General features: G+C 37.1%; 1 protein-coding gene across 1 annotated transcript in view; it reads right to left on the bottom strand.

Annotated features, from left to right (window-relative positions):
• Nucleotides 1-12,505, bottom strand: part of LOC133082976 (BCL-6 corepressor-like) — a gene marked incomplete at its 5' end in the record, with an annotated part of 44,300 nt that overhangs the window by 19,503 nt on the left and 12,292 nt on the right. Inside the window, one exon of the mRNA XM_061179644.1 lies at nt 3,512-3,678. Within this exon, the coding sequence (XP_061035627.1) occupies nt 3,512-3,678 (167 nt within the window). The remainder of the gene's footprint in view (nt 1-3,511; nt 3,679-12,505) is intronic.

Raw genomic sequence — 12,505 nt, 5'->3', positions numbered from 1 at the left:
CATTTATGATAAAAACTCTCCAGAAAGTGAGCATACAGGGAACCTACCTCAACATAATAAAGGCCATATATGACAAACCCACAGCAAATATTACTCTCAATAGTGAAAAACTGAAAGCATTTCCACTAAGATCAGGTACAAGACAAGGATGTCCACTATCGCCACTCTTATTCAACATAGTCTTGGAAGTCCTAGCCACGGCAATCAGAGAAGAAAAAGAAATAAAAGGAATACAAATTGGAAAAGAAGAAGTAAAACTGTCACTGTTTGCAGATGACATAATACTATACACAGAAAATCCTAAAGACGCCATCAGAAAACTACTAGAGCTAATCAATGAATTTGGTAAAGTTGCAGGATTCAAAATTAATGCACAGAAATCTCTGGCATTCCTATACACTAACAATGAAAAATCAGAAAGAGAAATCCAGGAAACAATCCCATTTACTATTGCAACAAAAAGAATAAAATACCTAGGAATAAACCTACCTAAGGAAGCAAAAGACCTGTATGCAGAAAACTATAAAACACTGATGAAAGAAATCAAAGATGACATAAACAGATGGAGAAATATACCATGTTCTTGGATTGGAAGAATCAATACTGTGAAAATGACTATTGTGCCCAAAGCAATCTACAGATTGAATGCAATCCATATCAAATTACCAATGACATTCTTCATGAATTATAACAAAAAATTTTACAATTTGCATGGAAATACAAAACACCCTGAATAGCCAAAGCAATCTTGAGAAAGAAAAATGGAGGTGGAGGAATCAGGCACCCCAACTTCAGACTATACTACAAAGCTACAATAATCAAGACAGTATGGTACTGGTACAAAAACAGAAATATAGATCAATGGCAAAGGATAGAAAGCCCAGAGATAAATTAGGTGACCATATGTGCATGGATTTATGACAAAGGAGGCAGGAACATACAATGGAGAAAAGATAGCCTCTTCAATAAGTGGTGCTGGGAAATTACCTCCTAGAGTAATGAAAATTAAAAAAATAAACAAATGGGACCTAATGAAATTTGCTTTTGAAAGCTTTTAAAAGCTTTTGCACAGCAAAGGAAACCATAAACAAGACATAAAGACAACCCTCAGAATGGGTGAAAATATTTGCAAAGAAAGCAACTGACAAAGGTTTAATCTCCAAAATATATAAGCAGCTCATGAAGCTCAGTATCAAAAAAAGCAAACAACCCAATCCAAAAATGGGCAGAAGACCTAAATAGACACTTCTCCAAAGCTGACATACAGATGGCCAAGAGGCACAAGAAAAGATGTGCAACATCACCAATTATTAGAGAAATGTAAATCAAAACTACAATGAGGTATCACCTTACACCAGTCAGAATGGGCATCGTCAAAAATTCTACAAACAATAAATGCTGCAGAGGGTGTGGAGAAAAGGGAACCCTCTTGCACTCTTGGTGGGAACGTAAATTGATATTGCCACTATGGAGAACAGCATTGAGGTTCCTTAAAAAACGAAAAATAGAACTACCATATGACCCAGCAATCCCACTACTGGGCATATACCCTGAGAAAACCATAATTCAAAAGGACACATATAGCCCAATGTTCATTGCAGCATTATTTACTATAGCCAGGACATAGAAACAACCTAAATGTCTAACAACAGATGAATGGATAAAGATGTGGTACATATATACAATGGAATATTACTCAGCCATAAAAAGGAATGAAACTGGGTCATTTGTAGAGACATGGATGGACCTAGAGTCTGTCATACAGAGTGAGATTAACCAGAAAAAGAAAAACAAATATATATTAATGCATATATGTGGAATCCAAAAAAATGATACAGATGAACCTATTTGTAGGGCAGGAATAGAGACACAGACATAGAGAATGGACATGTGGAAACAGTGGGGAAGGGGAGGGTGGGACGAACTGGGAGATTAGGTTTGACATAAATACACTACCATGTGTAAAACAGATAGCTAGTGGGTTGTGCTGTATATAGCACATGGAGCTAAGCTGGGTGCTCTGTGACAACCGAGATGGGTGAGATGAAGGGGGTGGGAGGGAGGTCCAAGAGGGAGGGGATATACATATACACATAGCTGGTTCACTTCCTTGTATAGCAGAAACTAACAGAACACTGTAAAGCAATTTTACTCCAATAAAAATAAATAAATAAAAATTGAAAAAATTTAACCGAAAAAAAAACCCCGAACAGTACGGTATTGGCATAAATCAGACAAAGAGATCAACAGAACAGGGTAGAAAGCCCAGAAATTAACTCATGCACTTATGGTCACCTACTCTATGACAAAGGAGACAAGAATATGTACTAGAGAAAAGACAGCCTCTTCAATAAGGTATGGTGGAAGAACTGGAGAGCTCCATGTAAAAGAATATAATTAAAACACTGTCTATCACCATATACAAATATAAACTCAAAATGGACTAAACACCTAAATGTAACGTGGGACAGTATAAAACTCCTAGAGAAAAACATAGGCAGAACACTCTTTGACATAATTGCAGCAATATCGTTTTGGATCTATCTCCTAAAGTAATGGAAACAACAGCAAAAATTAACAAACAGAACGTAATTAGACTTAAAAGATTTAGTACAGTACAGGAAACCAACCACAAAATTAAAAGACAACTTCTGTGCACATTGGTGGGAATGTAAATTGGTATAGCCACTGTGGAAAACAGTACGGAGGTTTCTAAAAAAAACTAAAAACAGAATTACCACATGATTCTGCAATCCCACTCCTGGGCATGTATAAGGAGAAAACTCTAATTAGTAACAATACTACACCCCAATGATCATAGCAGCACTTTTACAATAGCCAAGACATTGAAGCAAGCTAAATGTCCACTGACAGATGAATGGATAGAGAAGATGAGATACATATATACAATGGAATACTACTCAGCCATAAAAAAGAATGAAATAATCCTATTTGCAGCAACGTGGATGGACCCCGAGATTGTCATAGTAAGTGAAGTCAAAGACAAATACATGATACCACTTATATGTAGAATCTAAAAAATGATACAAATGAACTTATTTATAAAACAGAAATAGACTCAAAGACATAGAAAACAAACTTATGGTTACCAAAGGGGAAAAGGGGGGAAGGGATTAATTAGGAGTTTGGGATGAACATATACACACTATTATATATAAAATAGATAATCAACAAGGATTTAATGTATAGCACAAAGAACTATATATCTTGTAATAAACTGTAATGGAAAAGAATCAGAAAAATATACATATATTTACAGGTATAACTGAATCACCTTGCTGTATACTTGAAGCTAACACAACATTGTAAATCACCTATATTTCAATTGAAAAAAATAAGAAAAATTGAAGTAATACTCAACTTTGCCAGAAATATACATTTGATTCAATTCTGGAGTACTTTGTCATCAATGTGATTACTCATATTTCCTTAAGTGTTTCCCACATACCTGAGGACCACTGCTAGTGCCCTAGCAAGACACACCACTAACCTGGTTCCATCCTGGGCACTGCAGTTGACATCAGCACCATATTTAAGAAGATGTTCAGCAATCTGGAGCCACCCTCCTGCACAAGCTTCATGTAGGGCACAGTAACCTGCATTGTCCTGATGATTAACGTCACAAATCTTGTTTTCCAGGCAGTACAAGACCAATTTCTATGAGGAGGAGAAAAGGGGACGCCATCAGATAGCACACAATAAACCTCATAATAATGATCTCTCCATAGCTTGGTAGTATCCATTTTCAAAGACGTCCACCCTCAGGCCTGAGACCCCACTGTAGCATGGGCAGGCAATATCCATCTTGGTGAAAGGTAACAGCACGTGTGAAAGTCTTGATGATGGAGACAGTGTTGTCAAGGGCTGCTAATACCTTAGACGATGCACTGATAAGTACAAAAGCACTCCCATTTGATGGGTATACTTGGTAGGTGGTAGTGGATGACAATACAAGTTTAGATAAAAGTATAGAAAACCAATACACAAGAAGAGAGTAAATGAGGTAAAGAATATCCTTAACCTTAAAGAGGGAGGGAAACTCAGGAGGTTAGCCAGGTCCCACGCTCCTGTAAAGATCAGAACCTGGGAAGCAAATGCTTCTGTTTTTATATTAAAGAAGAATCTCTCTCGAGAATGCTAGTAGAGAAAACCCAGACTGTCACAGAAGCAAGGGGCCACTGTTGAGTGACACGCAGGAGTGGAGCCTGTTATTGCAGCCGCTTTCTCCATGTGCTGGCCCCATGACCCGCCAGGCACTACGAAAGCCCCCACCAGGGCTGACCTTCTCATGCCTGCTACAAGGAACTAGGAAAATCCCCCTCCAGGGCTGACCTTCTCACGCCTGTGGCCAAGGCTAAGAAAAGCCTCCTCCAGGGGTGACTTTGTCACACCTGCCACCAAGCACAAGGAAAAGCCCCCACCAGGGCTGACCTTCTAGCGCAGACAGCCAGGCATTAGGGCTACATCTATTGTGCCCATGGCCTCCAGCTTTTTCATGCACCTGTCACTGCCAGGGTCCCCACGACCCAGGGAGTTGTGCCACCTCCACAACCTGTCCTCATGGGGGCAGACCCGAGTGCTCCAGGGCAGCCTCAGAAGCAGGACCCTGTGGGTGGCCCACACACAGAGGTGGGGCTAAAACCACAGCTGAGCCCCAGGAGCAGGGCAACTAAGGAACAGGAAAAATATCTTTCTGAGTAACTGCATAAGCCACAGATTAAGTCCCTACAATCAGCTTGGTAAACCCTGCATCTATGGAATAACTGAATGGATTAGTGTTCACACAAATGACACCAGTCTAGCTCTAAGCAGCTGTGTACTTTGGGTACTAGTACATGCAGAAGTTGGGCCAGGACAGAGTCCGAGTTGCCTCCACAGTTCCCACAGGAGGAATAGAGATCTACCAAGAGGTTTTGGAGGGCCTCCTGGGGAGGCAGAGGTTCGCTGTGCTTCATGGTGGAGGCAAGGACACTGACAGGTGAGACCCAGGAATATATTATTACTATTTTTTGTTTTGTTCTGTTCTCTTGTTTTTTGTTTGTTTTTATTTCTATTGTTTATATTTTTCATACATTTTTAATTTTTTATATTTCTATTTGTTACTTTTTTCTTGTTGTTTCTTCCTTGTTTTTTTCCTTTTCCTTTGTTCTACTTTCTATCTTTTTCCTTTGTTCAATTTGTTCTTATCTTTTCTTACTTTTTTTTATCATTTGTGTGTTTGTTTTTTTTGCTTTTTCTTTCAATTTGCATTCTGCTTTTGTATTTTTTATTTTTTGTATTTCTTAGTTCCGTTTTTAATTGTTTCATTTCATGTTGGGATTCTTTTGTTTGTCTGGTTGTCCTCTTGTTTTTTGTTTTCTGTGTTTTTGTTTCTTATTTTGTATGTGTATATGTTTTGTTCTGTTCTGTTGGATTTTTAAAAATTATTTTTTAATTTTCATTTAGTTTTTAACACTTTCAGATTCTTAAAATTGTTTTTATATTTCTATTTCTATGTTACTTTTTTCTCGCTGTTTCTTCCTTGCTATTTTTCCTTTCCTTTGTTCTATTTTGTTATTTTTTTCCTATGTTCTATTTGTTCTCATCTTTATTTTTTGTTTAATCATTTTTCTTTTGTTTGCTTTGTTTTCCTTCCTTTTTCCTTCAGTTTGCATTCTGCCTTTTTTTTATTTTTTGTTTTTGTCAGTTTTGTTTTTAATTGTTTGATTTCATTTTGTGGTTCTTTCGTTTCTGTTTTTTCTCTTGTTTTTTGGTTTCCCTGTTTTTGTTTCTTTTTTTGTATGTGTGCGTGTTTCTTTGTTCTTGTTTGGTTCTGCTTTTACCATCTGTCTGGGGTCTTCTCTGTCTGTTCATTTATTTGTTCTTAATTGTTGTTGCTGTTTTCTTGTTTTCGTCATTGCTATTTGTCTTGGTGTTGAATATTTGTTTTCATACAACCCTTTCTTTTTTTTTTCCCTTTTATGCCAAGCTGTGTGGCTTGTTGGGTCTTAGTTCCCAGGCTGGAAGTCGAGCCTGAGCCTCTGGGGTGGGAGAACTGAGTCCAGGACGCTGGAACACTATACAATTCCCAGCCCCAGGGAATATTAAACAGCTAGAGTTCTCCTGCAGGTCTCCATCTCAACTCCAAGACCCGGCTCCACTCAACTGCCTGCAGGCTCCAGTGCTGAATGGCCCATGCCAAACAACAAGCAAGACAGAAACACAAACCCACTCACCAGCAGACAGGCTGCCTAAAGTACTAAGCCCACAGACACCCCAAAACACACCACCTAATGTGGCCCTGCCCATTAGAGGGAAAAGATCCAGCTCCATCCAACAGAGTGCAGGCACCACTCCCTCCCACCAGGAAGCCTACACAAGCCACTGGACCAAACTCACCCACTGTGGGCAGACACCAGAAGCAAGTGGAACTATGACCCTTACAGCCTGCTAAAAGGAGACCCCAAACACTGTAAGTTAAACAAAATGAGAAGACAGAGAAATACGTTGCAGATGAAGAAGCAAGGTAAAAAACACCAAGACCAAACAAATGAAGAAGGAATACTCAATCTACTGGAAAAGAATTCGGAATAATGACAGTAATGATAATCCAAAATCTCAGAAACAGAATGAAGAAAATACAAGAAATGTTTAACAAAGACCTAGAAGAACTAAAGAACAAACAGAGATGAACAAAGCAATAACTGAAATTAAAAATATTCTAGAAGGAATCAATAGCAGAATAACTGAAGCAGAAGAATGGGTAAGTGAGCTGAAAGATAGAATGGTGGAAATAACTGCTGCAGAGCAGAAAAAAGAAAAAAGAAAGAAAATAAATGAGGACAATCTCAGAGACCTCCAGGACAACCTTAAGTGCACCATATTCGAATTATAGGTGTCCCAGAATAAGAGAGAGAGAAAGGGTCTGAAAATATTTGAAGAGACTATAGTCAAAAACTTCCCTAACATGGGAAAGGAAATAGTCAATCAAGTCCAGGAAGTGCAGAGAGTCCCATACAGGATAAACCCAAGGAGAAACATGCCGAGACACATATCAATCTAATTAACAAAAATTAAATAAAAAGAAAAAATATTAAAGGCAGCAAATGAAAAGCAAAAAATAATATACAAAGGAATCCCCATAAGGTTATCAGCTGATTTTTCAGCAGAAACTCTGCAGGCCAGAAGGGAGTGGCAGAATATACTTAAAGTGATGAAAGAGAAAAGCTTACAGCCAATATTACTCTACCCAGCAAGCATCTCATTCAGATTCGATGGAGAAATCAAAAGCTTTACAGACAAGCAAAAGCTAAGAGAATTCAGCACCACCAAACCAGCTTTACAATAATAAAGGAACTTCTCTAGGCAGGAAACACAAGAGAAGGAAAAGACCTACAAAAACAAACCCAAAACAATTAAGAAAATGGTAATAGGAACAAACTTATCAATAATTACCTTAAATGTAAATGGATTAAATGCTCCAACCAAAAGACATAGACTGGCTGAATGGATACAAAAACAAGACCTGTATATATGTTGTCTACAAAAGACCCACTTCACTCAGGAACACATACAGACTGAAAGTGAAGGGATGGAAAAAGATATTCCATCTAAATGGAAATCAAAAGAAAACTGGAGTAGCAATACACGTTTCATGAAAAACAGACTTTAAAATAAAGACTGTCAGGCTTCCCTGGTGGCGCAGTGGTTGAGAATCTGCCTGCCAATGCAGGGGACACGGGTTTGAGCCCTGGTCTTGGAAGATTCCACATGCCGTGGAGCAACTAGGCCCGTGCGCCACAACTACTGAGCCTGCGCATCTGGAGCCTGTGTTCTGCAACAAGAGAGGCCGCGATAGTGAGAGGCCCGCGCACCACAATGAAGAGTGGCCCCCACTTGCCGCAACTAGAGAAAGCCCTTGCACAGAAATGAAGACCCAACACAGTCAAAAATAAATATAAAAAAAAAAATAAGAAAAACATTTGCTGATTAACTTCTAGGCATTATATTAATAAATAAATAAATAAATAAAGACTGTAACAAGAGATAAGGAAGGACATTATATAATGATCAAGGGATTAATGCAAGAAAAAGATATAACAATTATAAATATATATGCATCCAACATAGGAGCACCTCAATACATAAGGCAAATGATAGCAGCCATAAAAGGGGAAACTGACAGTAAAACAATAAGACTGGGGGACTTTAACAATCCACTAACACCAATGGACAGATCATCCAAAATGAAAATAAATAAGGAAACACAAGCTTTAAATGACACATTAAAAAGATGGACTTAACTGATATTTATAGGACATTCCTTCCAAAAGTGGCAGAATACACTTTCTTCTCAAGTGCACATAGAACATTCTACAGGACAGATCACATCTTGGGTCACAAATCAAGCCTTGGTAAATTTAAGAAAACTGACATCATATCAAGCATCTTTTCTAACCACAATGCTATGATATTAGAAATCAATTACAGGAAAAAAAACTGTAAAAAATACAAACACATGGAGGCTAAATAATATGCTACTAAATAACCAACGAGATCACTCAAGAAATCAGAGGAAATCAAAAAAATACCTACAAATAAATGACAATGAAAACACGACAACCCAAAATCTACGGGATGCAACAAAAGCAGTTCTAACTGGGAAGTTTACAGCAACACAATCTTAACTCAAGAAACAGGAAGTCTCAAACAAACTAAACTTACACCTAACACAACTAGAGAAAAAAGAACAAACAAAACCGAAAGTTAGTAGAGGAAAGATCATAAAGATCATATGATCAGATCATAAAGATCAGAGCAGAAATAAATAAAATAAAATAAAATAGAACTGAAAAAAAAACAATAGCAAAGATTAATAAAACAAAAAGCTGGTTCTTTGAAAATCTAAACAAAATTGATAAACCTTTAGCCATACTCATCAAGAAAAAGAGGGAGAGGACTCAAATCCATAAAATTAGAAATGAAAAAAAGTTACAACTGACACCGAAGAAATAAAGGATCAAAGGCTACTATGAGCAGCCGTATGTCAATAAAATGGATAACCTGGAAGAAATGGACAAATTCTTAGAAAAGTACAACCTTCCAAGACAGAACCAGGAAGAAATAGAAAATAGGAACAGACCAATCACAAGTAATGAAATTGAAGCTGTGATTTAAAATATTCCAACAAAGTCCAGGACCAGATGGCTTCACAAGTGAATTCTATCAAACATTTACAGAAGAGCTAACACCTATCCTTCTGAAACTCTGCAAAAAATTACAGAGAGGAACACTCCCAAACTCATTCTACAAGGCCACCATCACCTTGGTACCAAAACCAGACGAAGAAAGCACAAAAAAAGAAAATTACAGACCAGTATCAAATTTTTGAACACTGATGCAAAAATCCTCAAGAAAATACTAGCAAACTGAATCCAACAACATATTAAAAAGATCATACACCATAATCAAGTAGGATTTATCCCAGGGATGCAAGGATTCTTCAATATACGCAAATCAACCAATGTGATACACCATGGTAACAAACTGGAGGAAAAAAAACATATGATCATCTCAACAGATGCAGGAAAATTTTTTGACAAAACTCAACAGCCACTTATGATAAAATCTCTCCAGAAAGTGGGCATAGGGGAACATTCCTCAACATAATAAAGGCCATATATGACAAACCTACAGCAAACATTAGTCTCAGTGGTGAAAAACTGAAAGCATTTCCTATAAAATCAGGAACAAAAAGGTGCCCATTCTCGCCACTGTTATTCAACATAGTTTTGGAAGTCCTAGCCATGGCAATCAGAGAAGAAAAAGAAATAAAAGGAATACAAATTGGAAAAGTAAAACTGTCACTGTTTGCAGATGACATGATACTATACATAGAAAATCCTAAAGATGCCTCCAGAAAACTACTAGAGCTCATCCATGAATTTGGTAAAATTGCAAGTTACAAAATTAATGCACAGAAATCTCTTGCATTCCTGTACACTAACAACGGAAGATCAGCAAGAGAAATCAAGGAAACAATCCCATTTACCACTGCAACAAAAAGAATAAAATACCTAGGAATAAATCTACCTAAGGAGACAAAAGACCAGTACACAGAAAACTACAAGATACTGATGAAAGAAATCAAAGCCGACACAAACAGATGGAGAGATATACCATGTTCTTGGATTGGAGGAATCAACATTGTGAAAATGACTATACTACCCAAAGCAATCTACAGATTCAATGTAATCCTTATCAAGTTACCAATGGGATTTCTCTCAGAATTAGAACAAAAAATTTTACAATTTGTATAGAACCACAAAAGACCTCAAACAGCAAAAGCAAACCTGAGAAAGAAAAATGGAGCTGCAGTAATCAGGCTCCCTGACTTCAGACTATACTACAAAGCTACAGTAATCAAGACAGTATGGTACCGGCAGAAAAAGAGAAAGATACATCCATGGTACAGGACAGAAAGCCCAGAGATAAACCCACACACTTATGGTCACCTAATCTATGACAAAGGAGGCCAGAATATACAATGGAGAAAAGACAGCCACTTCAATAAGTGATGCTGGAAAAACTGAACTTCTACATGTAAAAGAATGAAATTAGAACACTCCTTAACACCATACACAAAAATAAACTGAAAATGGATTAAAGACCTAAATGTAAAACAGAACACTATAAGCTCTTAGAGGAAAAACACTCTTTGACATAAACCACAGCAAGATCTTTTTTGCCCAGCTCCTAAAGTAATGAAAATAAAAACAAAAATAAAGAAATTGGGCTTAATTAAACTTACAAGCTTTTGCACAGCAAAGGAAACCATAAACAAGACAAAAAGACAACGCTCCAGAATGGGAAAAAATATTTGCAAACGAAGCAACGGACAAAGGATTAACCTCCAAAATATACCAACAGTTCATGAAGCTCAATATCATAAAAACAAACAACCCAATCAAAAAATGGGTGGAAGATCTAAATGGTGAAGACCTAAATTTCTCCAAAGAAGACATACAGATGGTCAAGAGGCACATGAAAAGATGCTCATCATCACTAATTATTAGAGAAATGCAAATCAAAACTACAAGGAGGTATATCACCTCCCATCAGTCAGAGTGGCCATCATCAAAAAATCTACAAACAATAAATGCTGGAGAGGGTGTGGAGAAAAGGGAACCTTCTTGCATTGTTGGTGGGAATATAAATTGATACAGCCACTATGGAGAACAGTACGGAGGTTCCTTAAAAAACTAAAAATAGAACTACCATACGACCCAGCAATCCCACTACTGGGCATATACCCTGAGAAAACTGTAATTCAAAAAGAGTCATGTACCAAAATGTTCATTGCAGCACTATTTACAATAGCCAGGACACGGAAGCAACGTAAGTGTCCACAGACAGATGAATGGATCAAGAAGATGTGGCACATATATACAATGGAATATTACTCAGCCATAAAAAGAACAAAACTGGGTCATTTGTAGAGACGTGGATGGACCTAGAAGCTGTCATACAAAATGAAGTCAGTCACAAAGAGAAAAATAAATATCGTATATTAACTCATATATGTGGTATCTGAGAAAACTGGTATAGACGATCTTATTTACAAAGCAGAAATAGAGACACCGACGTAGAGAACAAACATATGGGATGCCAAGGGGGATGGGTGTTGAGTGGGATGAACTGGGAGTTTGGGATTGACATATATACACTACTATGTATAAAACAGATAATTACCGAGAACATACTGTATAGCACAGGGAACTCTACTCAATGCTCTGTGGTGACCTAAATGGGAAGGAAATCTAAAACAATGGATATATGTGTATGTATAACTGATTCACTTTGCTGTACAGCAGAAACTAACACAATATTGTAAAGCAACTATACTGCAATTTAAAAAATACAGAAAAAAAAGAAGAGTCTCTCCCCATGTACTACATAAAGTGCTGTATTTTGCTTCATTCTCCATCCCAATTGGGGTTGAATCAATGTAACATTTCATATTTACTTATGTTAGTGACAGGAATCAACCTATGTATTTCAGGTATTAGGTAAAAGTGTATTCCTCCTACTTTTCAGAATGTGAACAGAATATGAAGAGTTTGTATTAGAATCACTGTTAACTAATTTCATTTCTTTGGTATGTTATAATAGCAGTTAATCAAAACCAGAGCCTGTAGAAAATAGAGTGAACTTTAATGAAACTATGAACTTTAGTTACTAATAATGCGTCCTTATCAACATATCAACTGTAACAAAACATTAATAATAGAAATTTGAGGGGGAGAAGTTTGTACAAATACAGGGGGAACTCTGTATTTTTGCTCAATTCTAAAAACCTAAAGCTGCTAAAAAATAGTTTATTGAAAATGTGTAAATATATACACAGATATACTCCCACTACACAAGAGCAGCAACTTATTCAATGTTTTATTACCTTGGTTAAGAAAGTTTCATAAACATAGCACAAAATGTGCCACCAATAAAC

This window comes from Eubalaena glacialis, unplaced genomic scaffold, assembly GCF_028564815.1.
Source record: "Eubalaena glacialis isolate mEubGla1 unplaced genomic scaffold, mEubGla1.1.hap2.+ XY H_2, whole genome shotgun sequence".
Classification (NCBI taxonomy): domain Eukaryota; kingdom Metazoa; phylum Chordata; class Mammalia; order Artiodactyla; family Balaenidae; genus Eubalaena; species Eubalaena glacialis.
This window is presented reverse-complemented; position numbering and strand designations above follow the sequence as displayed.